The sequence below is a fragment of the Grampus griseus genome (genome assembly GCF_964374135.1).
Source record: "Grampus griseus genome assembly, chromosome: 1".
Taxonomy (NCBI): domain Eukaryota; kingdom Metazoa; phylum Chordata; class Mammalia; order Artiodactyla; family Delphinidae; genus Grampus; species Grampus griseus.
Window position 1 is genome coordinate 160804142 of NC_139017.1, and position 19757 is coordinate 160823898.

General features: G+C 37.8%; 1 protein-coding gene across 9 annotated transcripts in view; it reads right to left on the reverse strand.

Annotated features, from left to right (window-relative positions):
* EPB41 (erythrocyte membrane protein band 4.1) overlaps positions 1-19757 on the reverse strand; it is a gene marked incomplete at its 5' end in the record, with an annotated part of 199219 nt that overhangs the window by 121113 nt on the left and 58349 nt on the right. For 6 of the 9 annotated variants that reach the window (XM_082670202.1, XM_082670201.1, XM_082670199.1 and 3 more), the window contains one exon: positions 712-1186. In XM_082670202.1, coding sequence (XP_082526328.1) covers positions 712-1179 — 468 coding nt within the window. The remainder of the gene's footprint in view (positions 1-711; positions 1187-19757) is intronic. The other 3 variants (XM_082670196.1, XM_082670195.1, XM_082670194.1) reach the window with 1 other exon arrangement.

Consider the following 19757-nt stretch of genomic DNA (forward strand, 5'->3'; position numbering starts at 1 on the left):
AAATAACTCTTAATTTGTAGTTCAGTAGGCCTGAAAATAAATGGGATTCCTAGAAAATAGTTTGAGTTACAGTACTAATATTTTCTCATGATTTTTGGACAGATGACCACATTCACAACTCATATTTAGTTTACACTGTGACACAATTAAGGCTCCACCCAACTACTATATATTACAAAGGTGATATAAAGAGCTAACTTTCCTCATCTATATCCTACACTCTGTGGGAATATGACCTAGTTGGAGAAAATGATAAAGATAAGGCAGACACGGTTCAAACTTATCACACACCTCTGGGTGGTCCGAATCTATCTCATGACTTTTATAAAGACTTCCATAAAAGGACCATGTTTGCTGATAAATTACCCCATTTCTAATAATTCCACCAAAATAAACTCTAAACCACTTCACTTTCTCCCCCCCCCCCCGCCTCATTAAAAATCCTGGACTTTTTGCATTATAATAGCAAAATGTAAATTCGTTTGATACATTTCTTTTCTTTCATTTTCTTTTCTTTGATTTATGCCGTGTAAGTATCTTTCTAAAAATCAAGTTACCACTGACTACATGAATTTCTTTAGAGCAGAAACTCTGAAGCATCATGTTACTTATCACTAACAACTGGCTAGTAAGAAATAAAACCAAATGTTCTTAAATGAAAAGTAAAGTGTATAACCTCCCTTCACCTCCCACACATTCGCACACCCTTACCTGTGTTTCTGCACTGCTTAATGAATGAAGATCCAAGGATGGGTCTGTTTTGAGCTCAGGCTCAGGAGCTGCAATCGGGGCCTTTAAAATGATCTCTTCGTCAAGACTGGCTCCAAATTCTATCTCTTTATGACCTTCACCTTTCTCTTTCGCTGACTCTACTTCTTTGCCTTCCTCCTCAGAGACCTGAGATTTAGGCCTTTTGAGAAATGAGGAGAACAGCCGTGACAGGCCCCTGTTTTCTGATGTCCGCTCCTTGTTCTTGGTCAAATCTTCATGTGTTGGAGTGTCTCCATTGGATGTTTTCAGCTTCTGCTCACACTGATTATCTCCCTCGGCTGCTGCTTGAGGAGCCTCTTCCAGCTGAGTTTCCTGTTGACCCGAGTTTGTGGCTCCCTCACCCTCTTCCTTCTGTTGTTGCTGCTGTGGATTTTCAGCCTCAGCCACTAAACTCTTCTCTGTTGTCATGACGTTGCTATTAAAAAGAAGATGGAAAAGGGGAGCTCTTAGGAGCAAAACACATTACTGAAGGCAAAACCCTCACTTAGGTCAAGTGTGCAAGAATTAATATTTTTAGGTATTTAATCAGCAACAGACAGTACTCCAGTCCATTAAACATAAGACTTTCCATTAAAGCACAAAAATATCTTACCTATACATCCTGGATAAATTATTAATGCCTTGACTTGCTAAAGTTATGACATAGAGAAATTAGCTTAAAATAGTACCCTCTGAAGCCACCTTAGTGAAATGTATCATATTTTAAATTCAAAGCTCAGAACTGGACATAGCAAATACATTTTTATCCTTCCTAAAAAAAAAGATGTTATTTATACACTGTCCTTTGAGGGTATCAGTCTTCAGGTGCTAGATTTGCAGGAATTATATGCAAAATTCTCTACACCCCAAGAGATAATGGGATTAAAAGGTTCCCCAACTCTTTATTATTCTATTTCTTTATATTTCTCAGAATGCATAGACTTCATATTAAGAACAGAAATGTAGAATTCTGTTCATTTGTTATCAGACTTGACAACAGCAATGAGAAGTATACAGTTAAAATAATCACAAAAGAATTCCTTAGGTTTTCGTGTTACAACAGTAAATTACAGCCTCTTGCAGAAGAATACAACTTTAAGTTCTTTAAGACCTTCCTTCCTTCTGACAAATATGATTTTGAATGCTCATCATTTTTAAGAGTAGCAGTGAACTATTACAACAGAGGAAACCAGAGAAATAATAGAGAAAAAGAAACAAAATAGAGAAGAAAAATTTAGAAAGCAAATGTTGATTCAAGTATAAGAGAGGAGAAGGCAGGCTGTAGACCTCACATATTTCAAACTTATTGGTTTCTAGCCTCCTGATCTCAAAAATCCCAGTATTATTAGTTAAGCCACATAATAATGGCAAAGAGCAATCTCACACCTAGTTTACTAAAGGATAACCAACACACAAGGGAACTTTTGAGCAATTTGACTACTGATGGCCTTACACTTTGATTCACTGCTATACCTAAAAGTACTCCACTCAAAAAGCAGCATTTACATTGTCTCTGCTTCTGCTCCATACTATTTAGATGAAGTAATTTCATTTGGATGTTAACAATCCGAATTAATGAACCATATTTAGCTCATTCCCTCCTCAGGCCCTTTACACTTGCTGTTCTCTCAGCCTATGATGTTCTTCTCCTAGATATTTGAAAGATGGCCCTCTCCTCATTACTACTTCTGCTCAGATGTCACCTCTTTAGAAAGCCCTCCCATACACACCCTATCTAAAATAATGGCCCTTACTCCTCCAGATGGCCTCACAGCACCTACTGTACTTATTATTATTTACGAATATGTTAACTTTTTTGTTTACTGGTTTATTGTCTTCCATTCCCCCAGCTAAAATGTAAGTTCCATGAGGACAGAATGGTCCCTGGCACATTATACGTATTAATAAAAGTCTGTTGAATAAATTAATTTCAATTGAATATACCTGACAAATAAACACTGCAAAGGTGTTCTCTAAATTATTCGAGTAAATTTACTTCAAATGCATAGGTCCTATGCTAGGTGCCTGGGATACAACAGTAAACAAAACAAAACAAATAAGGTCTCTGTCATCATGGAGTTTATATTCTTGATTCAACTTTAACCAGTATAATGAAAGAAAATTTAAGAGAACTCTTATTTACAATATGAGTGAAATCTAAATAATTATGTGTAAATGGAACAAAACAGTGAAAACAACGGAAGGAAGTTAATGGTACTGAGAGCTATTTCCGTGTCAGGCCCCGGGTAAGGGATATTATCTACATTATTTAAATTAAGCCTTTCAACAACCCTGAAAGGCAAAGAGGAATTGCTTAACCTCATAGTTGAGGAAACTGAAACTCAGAAAGTAATTGGCCCAAGGTCACACTGCTAGTAGGTGACAAACCACTATAAGTGGTATTGAAATAAATAAAGGTATATTAATAAAAGGAAAAGCCTTTATGTGAGCTCTTACTGCTGATCTACTTAAATTATTTTATTTTGAGCATTAAAAATATTTTAAGCAATAAAAATATTTACAAAAGCATATTTTCTAGTCTCATCTATTAAGTCATCAAAATTATTCTGCGCTAATAAAATATACAATTCAGTCTTTATAACATCACTTAAACATTTACCAACCAATACACATTCTGAATTTGCTACCCTTGAGTGAAGTACACTTGTACTTAAAAGAAATAAGCTTGTTTTCAATTCCTCCTTATATTAGGAGTAGGCAATTGATTTTTCCAAAATTCTTTTTCTTTAATCTCTAAGTAATCAAACTTGACCCAGAAAGAAAACTTGGATATCAAACCACCAGCTATTCTAAAAGAGTAATGATTTGATTTGAGAGCACCAATTTACTTCATACTTCCTTTGCAAAAATAAACAGAGGACAGGCTGAGAACTGAGCACTATTTTCCATGGATTTCGGATATGACTTTATTATTCACCTTCCTGAAAAGACACAGAAACCATTTCTATATTAAAATTTTCCTATACAACAGACTTTACAACAAGGTCTCATAAAGATCCATTAAAAAATTACAAATCATTTGGGAACATTTTAGCAGATATGAAAATCACTCAAACCTTACTTCTAACAACCTTGTACTTGTACCTTTCAGTAAATAAAGAGTATTTTTCTTGTGTTTTCAATATTTTCTTATCATTGAAAAAAGAAAAAAGATCTTCTAAGGATATTCCTATAATTGCTTTCACATGAAAGGGTGTCATCTCTAAGAAAGTAGCTGAATGAGTACTCAGTTGTTTAAAAAATACACACACACAGATGGTAACAATCTGTATGCTTGTTAAATTTTAATGTGCATCGAATCACCCAGTAATCTTGTTAAAATATAGATTCTTATTCTGCAGGTCTGGAATGGGGCCTGAGACTCTGCATTTCTAACAAGCTCCCAGATGTTGTCACTGCTGCCGGCCCACTGACCACACTTTGAGTAGCAAGGCAGAGAAAATCATTATTTCTTTGGAAACATACTCAAAATACCTGAGAAACAAAGATGGCAAAAAGCTACTTTCAGAAAGTGGAATATGAACAGTGAGAAATACTTGACACACAAATGCTCAACAAATGCTTGCTGAATTAATGAATGAAGCATGGGCTTCCCTGGTGGCTCAGTGGTTAAGAATCCGTCTGTCAATTCAGGGGACACGGGTTTGAGCCCTGGTCTGGGAAGATCCCACATGCTGTGGAGCAACTAAGCCCATGGGTCACAACTACTGAGCCTGCGCTCTAGAGCCCAAGAGCCACAACTACTGAGCCTGCATGCCACACCTACTGAGGCCTGTGCACCTAGATCCCATGCTCCGCAACAAGAGAAGCCACTGCAGTCAGAAACCCACGCACTGCAACAAAGGGTAGCCCCCGCTCACCACAACTAGAGAAAGCCCGCACACAGCAACAAAGACCCAACACAGCCAAAAGTTTTAATAACAATAATAAATAAAATAAATTTTTTAAAAATGAATGAAGCAAAGAATGCAACATATTATTAAATGTGGAAGCTGACAATTAATGTTTTTTTAGAACTCGTTTAGTGCTTAATCAAAAGTTAATTGAAATTTTTAACCACAGATCTGTGGCAATTTCAAGTTGTCTATGCAGAAGTGACACTTGCCTAGAGTCAGTTTCTGTGTATCTCTATTGATATGCTCTCTTTGCCACATTTAGGAAGGAATGATCCAGTCATATGAATTAAGAATTAAAGAATAACATCTATCAGTGCAAAACCAATACATTTTGCCACATACCTGGACATATGTAAAAAACAAGCTGAATACAAGTGAAAAAGAGATGAGAACACAATATAAGGAACAAGCAGAAGGGCAAACAAGTTCTCCCAGAACATATAGAAACCAACCTCAGGTAATATAAACGCAAGAAAACAACCAGGAAATAAGACAATGCAGATTCAGCAGATATGCTACAATTCAGTCTATGCAAGGAAAAACAGATAAAAATGAATTATTACGGGCAGTTTTCATGTATGTTCTTTCCAGCCATGTGCACACATGGGTAGCAATGCATTTAGTAAGAGTCACAAGAGCAACAGGAGGTGGGGTGGATGGGGGATATAAAAAATGAAACTGATAAATCAGGCAAGTATCCCCAGTTAACTCTGAGACTGATCAGAAATAAACAAAAAATAAATAGCAAAAAGAAAAAAATCCTATGAGCCATTTACTAAAAGCTCAAATAAACTCATCCTGACAAATCTGTTACACATGCAGCCAAGTTCTCCACCTTACAAAAGATAGGATGGGTAACCAGAAAAAAAGGCACAAAGAAGTCAAGCAGCAAAGACAGGATAAATGCTCTACAAACAGGCCCTTCCTTTGTAAATGAGACTATTTTTCATTCTGGATCCAAAATCCAAAAGGAGGTATCTATTTACTTAATGGCAGAAAGAGGTCTTCTGATTTAAAAAAAAAAAAAAATCAGCACAGCCATGAAGACAAAGTGATGAGTTCCCATTCCATCTCAATCCTAATCCTCCAAACCCTAGGAATTATACCCCATCTGGTATCAAAGATACACTTGTTTTAACAGTGTACATCTGTTGACTTCAGGCAAATCAGAGCTTTAAAAACCTGATACTGAGCAGATTGCAAGGGCCAGATGATATCTTTCAACTTTTTTGTATCTCTTTCTAACATTACTATGGTCAGTTATCCACTAATGTTTAAGTGGAAAACTTGGTGAAAAAAAAAAACAAAACACTACGGGTTTCCCTGGTGGCACTGTGGATGAGAGTCCGCCTGCCGATGCAGGGGACATGGGTTCGTGCCCCGGTCCGGGAAGATCCCACATGCCGCGAAGCGGCTGGGCCCGTGAGCCATGGCCGCTGAGCCTGCACGTCCGGAGTCTGTGCTCCGCAACGGGAGAGGCCACAACAGTGAGAGGCCCGCGTACCGCAAAAAAAAAAAAACAAAATAAAAAACACTACAGTTTGGCACCACTAAGAAAATTTCCCTTACAATCACCATTTAGGGATAAAATTTAATAATTTAATTTTTGGTAATACTCCTCAAATTAGCTCACTGAACATCTATCAGTGTTTACTGGGTGCTAATTATGTATAAGGTTTTGGCTCAGCTATTTGAGAGGGACCCAAAAAGGATAATATACAATTCTTAAGGAGATAAGACATATATACAAATTACTAAAACACAAGGCAGTACCTGGTGCTTAATCAGACAGGGCCTCATGAGTGGAACCAGTTAAACACTAGAGAAGTACAAAGTAAGTACTTTCAACTAGAGTGATCACAAAAGGCCATGTGGAAAGGTCGCTTTTTAAGTTATGCTTTGAAGGATGAGTATAAGATGTCAATACAAAACAACCTAAAGTGTAAAGGACAAATGAAATTCCAGATAAGGGACTGAACTGGCATTAGTACAATACTGTAGCTATTCAAGAATTAGCAAGTAGTCCAGACTGGGTGATATAGGGCTACAAAAGGGAAGTAGAAGGAAATAAGGTTAGATTAGTTGCCATTTAAAATTAATTCTAACTGAAATAATAATAATAGTAGCTACTTTTATTAAGTACCTACTAAACACCATACATTATTCTACACACTTTACCATGTTATCTTAGAACCATTCTATAAGGCAGGTGTTTTCATTTCCCAGATAAATATCAATAAACATGTTCTGGGAGGTTAAAATTTTTGCCTCAGATCATAGAAGTAAGCCCATGTTTTAATGAAACTATTAATATACTACAAGCTGGTGATTCTATTGTAAATTCCCAGTATAGTGTCTGTCTTTCCAAATCTTGGTATTTCTACCCCACTGTTCTCTGCTAAAGAAAACCCTATCTGGAACCCTCCTACACTGTTGGTGGGAATGTAAATTGGTGCAGCCACTATGGAAAACAGTATAGATGTTCCTTAAAAAACTAAAAATAGAGCTACCATATGATCCAGCAATTCCACTCCTGGGCATCTATCCAGAAAAGACAGAAACTCTAATTTGAAAAGATACATGTACCCTAATGTTCATAGCAGCACTATTTACAATAGCCAAGACATGGAAACAACACAAGTGCCCATCGAGAGACAACTGGTTTAAGAAGATGTGGTATAAATATACAATGGACTATTACTCAGCCATTAAAAGAATGAAATATTGCAGCAACATGGATGGCCCTAGAGAATATCATACTAAGGGAAGTAAGTCAGACAGAGAAAGACAAATATTATATCACTTATATGTGGAATCTAAAAAATAATACAAATAAGCCTATATACAAAACAGAAACAGACCCACGGACAAAGAAAACAAACTTATGGTTACCAAAGGGGTAAAAGGGAAGTGAGAGAGGGATAAATTAGGAGTACTGGATTAACAGATACAAATTACTATACAAAAAAATAGATAAGCAAGAAGGATTTACTGTATAACACAGGGAACTATATTCAATATCTTTTAATAACCTATAATGGAAAATAAGCTGAAGAAAAAAATATATATATAACTGAATCACTTTGCTGTACACCTGAAACTAACACAATATTGTAAATTAACTACACTTCAAAAAGGAGGAGGGGGAGGGGGAGAGGAAACTCCTATCTGTTAAGAATTTATGGACAGGCTTTCAATCTGGCCAAGACCACCTCTATTCCCACCAATTTCAAGTCCCCAATTCATGTACATATTTCTCTTCCCATGGAGTGTATGTGAAGATGGAATGGGGAGACAGGGAAAGACAGGCAAAGAAAACAGATTATGAAAGGACTTGAATATCATGCTAAATAATCAGACTTTATCCTGAAGGCAGTGGAGAACCACTGAAGGCTTTTAAACAGGGAAGTGGGTAAACAAAGTGAAGGCAGGACAGACTAGAAGCAGAGAGAAACTCAACAAACGACTGGGTAAATTCAGGTTATCAGTGAATAAATTCACAATGGGAATCCCTAGGGAAGCTGAAACCAATACTGGGCAGAGAAACTTGAAAAGCCTTGCAACCAAGGTTTAAGAGCTACTGTTGCCCTTAGTTTCTCTAGCTTATGCTCATTAGCATGTTTCTCAATAACACAGTCAATTTCATGTCTCAGCCCAAAGGTATTTTTATAACATACTTCCTTGACCCACTCTGATAAATGGCTTAGTAAAAGAGGTCTAGCAATAGAACCAAAGTAGAAAAGAGAAGGGAAGAGAGACGGATACCTCACAGGCATCTCGATACATGTCCAAAATTAAACTCTTGATTCTCTTTTTCCTATCCCATTAACTGGCTTAATCATACCATCTAGTAGCTCTAACCAGAAACCTGTCATCCTTGGCTCAGCCTTCTCCATTTCACTTCCCAATCAAATCCATCTGTTAATCCTATAACCTCCAAAATAGAATTAGAATCAGTCTACTTTTCACCTTCTATACCACTACCATGTTTGTGCAAGCCTCTTTCACTTCTCCTTGTATGCTCTCAACACCCTCACCTTGTTCCACTTTCCTCCTAGCCTCTATCCTATAGTCATACTAGCCAAGTGCTCTCCTGGCTTAAGTCATTTGTGCATGCCATTTCCTTGGACTGGAATACACCCCCAACCCCTGCAATAAGGCTGGTTTCTTCTTATACCTCAAGATTCAGCTTGAATAATTCCTCCTCAAAACAACCTTCCTTGACTGCCCTAATATCTACATAAGTCTCCCCGTAAGTCCCTTCCCCAGTTCTCTACCCAGTACCTATTTATTTCCTTCACAGTACTTCTCTCAATGTATATGAACATACGTGTTGTTTACCTGTCAGTGTCTGTCTTCCCCAATCCACCACCTCCAACCGCACTGCAATATCCATGACAGAAGGACTGTTTTCCCTTCCATGGTATACCTAGTACTTAGAACTGAACTTGTGCTGCTACCTAGCACAGAACCTAGTATCTAGCACAGAACACTGTAGATATTCAATAAATATTTGTTCAGTAAATGGATAAATATAAGGAAAAAGAATAACTTAGGTTTAACCACATCAATTATACATATACAGGATGGATGTTATTCAATTTCACAACAGTTCATAAGAAAAGAATGTTAAGGTCTTGAGTGAACACACTCCAACAGAGATAAAATTCTAAAACAGCTAACAATCTTTAGCTGCATTTCTAGACTTATAGTGACCAAAGCACTCATTTGACTCTTCAACATGTATTTTCTGAGAATGTTACAGTGTTCTAGGCAATATGGTAAGCAGTAGGGCTACAACAGTGAGAAAGACAAACATAGTCCCTGACCTCCTGGGCTACACTCTCCATCCAGAAGATCATGGAAAGTAACAATCGCTCAGTTCTCATTAGTTATATTACATTTTAAATCTTACATTCAGCTCTGGGCAGTTTATTTTAAAGCAGCGGTCCCCAATCTTTTTGGCACCAGGGGCTGGTTTCGTGGAAGACAATTTTTCCACAGACGAGGCGGGGGTGGGGTGGTGGGGGGGGTGGAGAGCGGGAGGATATGGTTCAGGCGGTAATGTGAGTGATGGGGAGCGATGGGGAGCGGCAGATGAAGCTTCCCTCTCTTGCCCACCACTCACCTCCTGCTGTGCAGCCCGGTTCCTAACAGGACGGGGACTGCAATCGGTCCACAGCCTGGCGGTTTGGGGACCCCTGTTTTAAAGAAACCAGAATCTGTCCAAAGAAGAGATATAACATAATGATGGAATTTGAAACCATGTCATAAGGTAAATAATTGAAAGGTATTAGGATGCTTAACCTAGAAAAAGAGAACAGAGAACAGGGAAGTGATTGTTGCCCTCACAAATTTCAAGAGCTGCCACATTCTATGTGATTCCTAAGAGCAAATCTCAGATTAGTCAGTGGAAATTACAAAGACACAGTTTTCATTTCAAAATAAAAGGAAGAAATTCCTAATAATTCGAGATATCTAATAATTTAATGATCTTCTTGGGAATGAGTTTATTATCACTGGAAATATTCAGTCAGAAGCTGAATGACCATTTGTCATGGATGCCAGAGAAAGGGTTCTTCCATTAAGTGGGTCCTTGCATTAAGTGACCTCTAAGGTTCCATGCAATGCTAAGATTTTACAGATAGGAAGGAAGGTAAGGAAGAAAATAAAAGGGACATTAGAATAGTGATGCAATTGGGTTATTTTTTAAAAGGCTGTAGTATAAAGTCAGTTACCATTTGGGTTAGGAGAATAAGGGGGAAAAAAAGGATAAAAGGCCATTTTACTTCTCTAATCAGAAAACAGAATCCAGTAACATTCCTTCAGACAGAAAGAAACAAGTGTTCAAGTATTGAAGTCTCAGAAAATTAACTAGAAAATAGTTTGTTTCCCAGTAAAATCAATCTCCTCAAAATGCAGGAAAGTGTCTTTCCATCGTAACTCAATTTAAGTATGCTAATTAGCACTTCTAGAAAAACAGGATAACCATCTATGTAAAATATACAAATCGTAGTTTAAAATACACAAAAGAGCTTCTTTGTGATTCTCCCTTCATCCTCCCAAAATGTTTTGGACCTTAAACTACTCCTTATGTGGACTATTAAAGAATACTTGCCATACTGAGTGAATCAGGAATGTCACTCAGCATGAACATGCTGTTTTCAACAACTTGATTTTTAATTTAAGTCATTTCCATGGTGACTAACACGATTGAATCAACTCATTCAAAGATATTTTTAAATAAACAAACTCTTACTCATCTCCTTCTAAGAAGACCAAAATACTGTATGCTGTCTACTTCTCTACAGAATTCAAGCTTGGACTTAGACGATGTCTAGACATACCCTGAAAGTATACCACCTGGGCCCTCCCAGAAGAATGCACTATCCCCGTGATTAATAGGCATCACTGAGGAAGATGTGAGACCAAAACATTCATTTCCCACAGAACTGAGTTTTACTCTCTTTAATTGTCAAAATGTGTTAGTTTAGCCATCCTGAATAGAAACCTTTATTAAATGGATAATGTGCTTCCTTGATTCATTTAAAAAACCTATAGAACATATTAAACCTTTATTGACTTAGTCATCATTATGAATCTCAATTACTATGCAGCGCTAATGTCCTCAAGGGCTATTTTAAAGTCTATAAGGATGGTGAGCTCTGCCACATGGATTCCTGAGTACTGCGGGGGTTGTGTGTGTGTGTGTCTGTGTGTGTGTATCTGCCTTTAATAGTTTTCCTGTTTGTTCATCTGCAGAATTAGCTTATATTTCTTGCTGATGTCAAGATGGTCTGCCAATGAGTAGCTTCCAACATCTCCTTTTCTAATCTGCTGTTTGTTAATCTACCATTGACTAGGAAGACAAATTGCCAAGTGTGTTAAAATTGTGTCTAAAATAACAGAAGTGCAAAGAAAGAGTAAGACTAATGCTTCACATTATTCACTGGAATAATTTAACACGTGGATTTTGTGAAATCTATTTTAGCCCTTCAAATATAAGCCACTTCCAGGTTCCCATTACATTGTAACTAGTTGAGACTGTTAGATAAGTGACCTTCAGATAAATCACACCAATATAATGACCATTCTCTTTCTTTACAAGTAGAGATCAAAAGCTTTAATGCTGTTATTCACATAAAGTGTTGTATTCATATAAACTCTTTTGGAAAACCAAAAACAAAGTAACAGTTTAGTCTGAATATGTAACAGAAAAGGAGGAGAACTATTTAACAGCATCAAAAATCTCAAGGTAAATACAAATAAAACCTGAAAATTTCTAGCTACCCAGGGAGTTTAGCTAAGCCTATGGAACTTTTCTTACACTCTTGTTTCTATTTTATTATCTTAGAGCCAATTTTATTTTATTATCTTAGAGCCAATTCAATCTAACAATACTTACTAATTTTAAACTCAAGAAATTCCCTAAGATTTATTATACTAGTAAATTTCACTTTAACCAGAAAACTATGGTATAATAATTAACATCCGATTAGAGTATAAATATGAATAGAAATTAACATTGGATCATGGGTTGCATTAGCAGACATTGTGAAGACTGGAAAATAGGCTGTGGTTGTCTCCCACTATTGTTAAATGTGAAAAATACACTACAGTCTACCAGAAGATAAAATGCTTTCTCACACTGTTTGCCACAGAAACAAGATTCAGTTAATGATGGACTATTTCAAATAACCTACTATTTGCTAAAAGCATTCAATAAAATTATTGACTATGCTTGATGACATTTTTGTCTCTCAAAAAGGATGTGTCCTATTATTGTGTACTTAATTCTAAGCAATAAAGAATAATTTATTGGTGACATGAATGTATCAGGAAACTTGGCAGAAAATAATAATTTCACAAAGTTGGTGGGGGTTTTTTTGTGGGTTGTTTTTTGGCCGCCCAATGCAGGCGGCTTGTGGGATCCTAGTTCCCCAACCAGGGATGGAACCTTGGCCCCTTGCAGTGAAACTGCGGAGTCCTAACCACTGGACTGCCAGGGAATTCCCCACAAAGTTTTTATACTGAGAAAAGAGGTAGGTCATAGTCAAATATGTAAGCTTATAATAAACAAATTTTTTAAACACTTAAACAAAAGTAAGGCATGATTGCACGGTCAAGGATTCTACAAGCATATAGAACTTGTAAGGATAAGGCAATTCTAGAAAGTGAAGTTCATTCGTTACATTTCACATATATATATCAAGTGCCAGATTCTTTTCTAGGCTCTGGGGATACGGCAGTGAAATTTTCTCTACACAATCAGAAATTTTTAGAAAACATGAGGAAAGTATTAAAGACACAGTCATAAACAGCAGGGAGATTATAGGAATATATGATGAAATTTTTAAAATAGCATTCCTGGGCTTCCCTGGTGGCGCAGTGGTTGAGAGTCCGCCTGCCGATGCAGGGGACACGGGTTCGTGCCCCGGTCTGGGAAGATCCCACATGCCGCGGAGCGGCTGGGCCCGTGAGCCATGGCCGCTGAGCCTGCGCGTCCGGAGCCTGTGCTCCGCAACGGGAGAGGCCACAACAGTGAGAGGCCCGCGTACCGCAAAAAAATAAATAAATTTAAAAATTAAATAAATAAATAAAAATAGCATTCCAAAGGACTACTTACAAAAATGATCAAAAGGCTGAAGCCTGCCAAAGGATGGAGAAAAAAAAAAAAACCCAAAGCAAAACAAAACAAAACTTCTAAAAATGGCAAAAAAGAAAGGAGGGGGGAGGAAAGAGAGAAAAAAAAGAAGGTCAAATTCAGACTACAGCTTGAGAGAAAAACAGAATAGTGTTAAGATGTGTCAGAGACAAAATTAACTGCGCTCTCTCAAACCAAACAATATAAGGAAGGGTTTATAATCAAAGATAATTCAGGCTAGTAACCTCACATGTTAAAATGTGTTTATTTCTTCAGTCCCAGAAAAATCTTATTTCAAAGTTCAGAAGTAACTTGCCAAATTGGATCTAAGATTCACTAATAAACCATGGGTCCTTACCAAATTCACAGCTAGTATGATTGAATCAGAGTTCAAAAATATGTCAAGGTAGAAAGATGGACCAAAACCAACAAGGTGAAATTTAAAAGCAAGGTAAGGTGCCCACACTGAAGCTTGAAAAATAATTACAAAGAAAAAAAGGTGGAAATGAACGGCCATAAATCAGAGAACAGATGAAGTAATTAATAATAAATTCATAGGATGGAAACTACAGCAGTGAAAATGGACTAGAACTACACGTACGAACATAGATGAATGTCATGTTTGATGAAAAAAGCATATTAAAGAATACATTTTGTGTAAAACTATTTACATAAAATTGAAAAATATACATCATATAAACTGCTTAGAAACACACAGATAACAAAAGTATAAAGAAATGCACAATCACAAAATATAAAAGAGTGGTTACTTCCAGAGACAAGGAGAGTAATGAGATTGGAGAGAGGTACCACAGGAACTCTCAGCTGTATCAATTATGTTCTATTTTGTAAATTGGGTAATGTTTATCTACTTCTATTTCTTAAATGTTTTACAATAAATTTTAAAAGAATTACATAATTATATTATGAGAGCAACTTAACTTGGTAGCATTATTTTTTTAAATTTCTTATGAGCCAAAAATGCAATGTGGTTTCTAAAAAGGTTAACATATTTTGATAAAAGTGTGGTATCCAGATTATGGAAATAATAGAGCCACCACACTCCTTATAGTTAACCACAGAATACTGTTTCATTCTGAGCACTACAATTTAAGCAGGACATTAACCAAACCGAGTGTATCCAATGACTAGAAGGATGAGGAGTCTAGAAACCATAACATTTTTTTAACATCTTTATCGGAGTATAATTGCTTTACAATGGTGTGTTAGTTTCTGCTGTATAACAAAGTGAATCAGCTATACATATACACATACCTCCATATCTCCTCCCTATTGCGTCTCCCTCCCATCCTCCCTATCCCACCCCTCTAGGTGGTCACAAAGCACCGAGCTGATCTACCTGTGCTATGCGGCTGCTTCCCACTAGCTATCTACTTTACGTTTGGTAGTGTATATATGTCCATGCCATTCTCTCACTTCGTCCCAGCTTACCCTTCCCCCTCCCCGTGTCCTCAAGTCCATTCTCTATGTCTGCATCTTTATTCCTGTCCTGCCCCTAGGTTCTTCAGAACCTTTTTTTTTTTTTTTAGATTCTATACATATGTGTTAGCACACGGTATTTGTTTTTCTCTTTCTGACTTACTTTGCTCTGTATGACCGACTCTAGGTCCATCCACCTCACTACAAATAACTCAATTTCGTTTCTTTTTATGGTTGAGTAATATTTCATTGTATATGTGTGCCACATCTTCTTTATCCATTCATCTGTCGATGGACACTTAGGTTGCTTCCATGTCCTGGTTATTGTAAATAGAGCTGCAATGAACGTTGTAGTACATGACTCTTTTTTTTTTTTTTTTTTTTTTAATTTAAAAAAAAGAGAGTATGGGCTTCCCTGGTGGTGCAGTGGTTGAGAGTCTGCCTGCCGATGCAGGGGACACGGGTTCGTGCCCTGGTCCGGGAGGATCCCACATGCCGCGGAGCGGCTGGGCCCGTGAGCCATGGCCGCTGAGCCTGCGCGTCCGGAGCCTGTGCTCCGCAACGGGAGAGGCCACAACAGTGAGAGGCCCGCGTACCGCAAAAAAAAAATAGAGTATATTACTAATATTAAAAAAATATATATTCTAAAATTACAGTGTTTTCCAGAAATCTCTGGGAATATGCAAGCCACTTGGGGACAAATACCAGGAGGAATAGTAAGTACCTCTGGCTATTTGCTCTGACCCTTGGAAAGAAAGTGTAGGTGCATGACTCTTTTTGAATTATGGTTTTCTCAGGGTATATGCCCGGAGTGGGATTGCTGGGTCATATGGTAGTTCTATTTTTAGTTTTTTAAGGAACCTCCATACTGTTCTCCATAGTGGCTGTACCAATTTACATTCGCACCAACAGTGCAAGAGGGTTCCCTTTTCTCTACACCCTCTCCAGCATTTATTGTTTGTAGATTTTTTGATGATGGCCATTCTGTAGAAACCATAACTTTAGATAATCCACCAAAAGAAGTGAGGATTTTTTTTTTCAGGAGGATAATGAGACTGAAGGGAGAAACTATATAGTTATCTAAATATAAAGGCAAGAGTAAGAAGAAGGGATAAAATGTGGTGTATATATGCAATGGAGTATTATTCAGCCTTAAAAAAGAATGAAATTCTGATATATACTAGTATGACATGGATGAACCCTGAAAACATTATTCTAAGTAAAATAAGGCAGACACAAAAGGATGACTATTATATGATTCCACTTATATTAGGTACATATAGTAGTCAAATTCATGGAGAGAACAAGTAGAATAGTGGTTACCAGGGGCTGGGGGAAGGGAGGAATAGAAAAGTTATTGTTTAATGGGTAGAGTTTCCATTTGGGATAAAGAAGCTCAGGAAATGAACAGTGGTAATGGCTGTGCAACATCAATATACTTAATGACACTGAACTGTACACTTAAAAATGGTTAAGATGGTAAATTTTATGTTATGTATATTTTACCACAATTTTAAAAAAGGAGAAGAGTACGTTTTCTCTGACTTTTCAAGTCCTTGCTAAGTATCCCTCTTGTGTACCCTTGTGGTTTAATATTTTCATATATATTACACTGTGCTATATTATAATTGCTTGCTTAAAATGTTTTACAAAGGCAGCAACTATATCTGTCTTGCTAATCTTTACATCCTTTGCGTTTATCACGATTGATACTCAAGTAATTTTTGAATAAATAAAAGCACTTTCTAGATACTTCAGGGGATACAAAAACGAATAAGACATAGTTCATTCATGCCTTCAAGGAGTTTACGATCCAACAGAGGAATATATTTTTTGTTTTCTGACTGATAACCCAGTGTTACAATGGCTATCCCTTCATTTCAGTTAGTTTGGTATCACTATTAAAATCATGTAAATCTACAACTGAAAAATACCTTACTTATCAACTATCTTTCATTGAAATATGAGGTCACTAAGGTTCAAAAAAGATAAGCAAAGTCATTTACCTAAGGTCACTCAGCTAATAGTGACTTTAATAACAAACAACTTAATAACTATTAACTCGGCTAATAACTAAGCCTGGGAGGTAGGAACATAGGCATTAAAACCTTCAGGCCGATGTTACTTCCGTCATAAGGCCTAATCCCTATGAACTAAATCAGAGTTCCTCTGGAGCTGGGGATAACAATGCACATGATCTTAGCTACAATGACCTCAAGCTAACACCGAATATCCTGAAAGATGCTTTTAATTCAAACACCATGGTCTACCCAAATGGAATGGGAAATCCCAGCCACTGTCCCCAAAACCCTCCAGTGACATTTCATATCATTCAGGAAAAAAAGCCAGAATCTTTCCCAACACCTCCCCTGCTCCAGCCACACAGTCTTCCCACTGTTCCTTAAACATGCTGGCACACTCTGCCTGTGGCCTTTGTTTTTGCTGTTCCCTCTGCCTGGAAAGCTGCTTCCCAGGTAGCCACCAGGCTTGCTTCCTTTGGGTCTTTACTCAAATACCACTTTCTCAGTGAGGCTCTACTCGACCACCCTACCTAAAACTGGAGCCCCCACTGCACTTGGCTTTTCCTTTTTCTATTTTAGTTTTCTCTGTAGTAATTACTATTCCTTAAGGACATACTATATAGTTTTTACTAATTTGCTTTTTGGCCATCTACCCCACTACAATATAAACTCCACTGGAGCAAAGAAACTGGCCTGTTTCGTTCATTGCTGCATCCCTGGCACCTAGAATGCTGCGCCAATAAATATCAGTTGAAGAAATAAATGAGCAAATGGAAGAAACTTGATATTGATATGCTTAAAGGCCAGAAACTACTTTCCTCATGATAAAAGATGTACGCACATCATTTGGTGAAGGATAAAGAAATTAACAGACTCCAGACACACTCAAGAAGAATACAAAAGGCTTATTTACATATACTTATTTATTTTTGTCTGCACTGGGTCTTCATTGCTGCGCGCAGGCTTTCTCTAGTTGCGGCGAGCGGGGGCTACTCTTTGTTGCGGTGCGCAGGCTTCTCATTGCGGTGGCTTCTCTTGTTGCGGAGCACGGGTTCTAGGCCGTGGGCTTCAGTAGTTGCAGCATGCAGGCTCTAGAGCACAGGCTCAGCATGTGGGATCTTCCCAGACCAGGGATTGAACCCGTGTCCCCTGCATTGGCAGGCAGACTCTTTTCTTTTTCTTTAAGCTTTCTTTTTTTTTTTTTTAATCTTTATTGGAGTATAATTGCTTTACAATGTTGTGTTAGTTTCTGGTGTACAACAAAGTGAATCAGCTATAAGTATACATATATCCCCATATCCCCTGCCTCTTGAGCCTCCCTCCCACCCTCCCTATCCCACCCCTCTAGGTGGTCACAAAGCACCGAGCTGATCTCCCTGTGCTATGTGGCTGCTTCCCACTAGCCATCCATTTTACATTTGGTAGTGTATATATGTCAGTGCTACTTTCTCACTTCGTCCCAGGTCCCCGTCCCACCATGTCCTCAAGTGCGTTCTCTATGTCTGCGTCTTTGCTCCTGTGACAGGCGGATTCTTAACCACTGTGCCACCAGGGAAGGCCCTGTATTACTCTTCTAAAGTTTCTTTTACTTACAAATACTATTTTAAAGAAAAACATTTGCTCATAGGAAAATGTTTTTGTAATTTAATTACAAAACAATCAGCCAAATTACTGTGTTGCTGGGACTTCCCTGGTGGCGCAGTGGTTAAAAATCCACCTGCCAATTCAGGGGACAGGGGTTCGAACCCTGGTCCAGGAAGATCCCACATGCTGCAGAGCAACTAAGCCCGTGCGCCACAACTACTGAGCCTGTGCTCTAGAGTCCACGAGCCACAACGACTGAAGCCCGTGCGCCTAGAGCCCGTGCTCCTCAACAAGAGAAGCCGCTGCAATGAGAAGCCCATGCACCGCAATGAAGAGCAGCCCCCGCTCGAAACTAGAGAAAGCCCCCACAGCAACGAAGACCAAATGTAGCCAATAAATAAATAAATAAATTTATTTATTTTTTAAAAAAGAATAACAACTAACTTTAAAAAAAAATTACTGTGTTGCCTAGCAGCAGAAGGAAATTAATATGCCAAAACCTTGAAAATGCTCGTTTATTCCAAATATTTTCTTGTGTAGTCCAGATAGTCTCTAACAAAGGTAACACTCTAAGGACATCAGAGTGATGGGGATCAATGGTAAATGGCAATGACCTCAGATTCCCTAAGGGTATGTAGTTCTGGGTCAGCTCCCAGGAGTCTGAGTCCAGAGACAGGCAGACCTAGCCATTCCTACCTAACCTCTAGGTCATTCTTCATTCATATGTGTTCTAAAAAAACTGAGGTTGTGTGTCAGCGCTGCCAAGAGGATCATGAACCAAATTAGATATCCAGAAACACTGTTAACTCACTCTATACCTACATCTGATTCATTCATCTTCTTCCCTTTGATACAGTCTCTGGACTAAGACCTATTCTTTTAAGTAATATTACCCTATAAAAAACCCTATCAGGAAATCACTTTCCAAAAACTTCTTTAAAAAGTAAAAGTAATTATAAAGTGCTTCTCTGTATTATTTATATGAGAAATTTTAAACAGTATTATAAAATTCTCATTGGAGGCCAATGAGATTTACAATATCGAAAACAGGGTTTTTTCCCAGAAGTAAGTAACTAATATTCTAGGAACCATGCTGAAAACCTAGATGTGCCTCCTATCCTTAAAGAGTCCACAATCTATTTTAAAAAGACAGGCAAGAATAAGCACTAATGTATTTAGTAACATATGCAGAAAGTAAGCAGAGCAGATAAAAGTCCTTTAAACCAGCTATCAGGAAAGTCCTTTTGGAGACACCCTGTGCCAAGTCTTAAAGGATGAGTAGTAGCAGGTAAAGAAAGGAGGAAAAAGCACGATCACCTGGATGAGCACCGAGAGAGCATGAACACCTGAATGGACAACGATAAGCAGTTTCCTACGAGTATAAAATACAGGATGACAGAA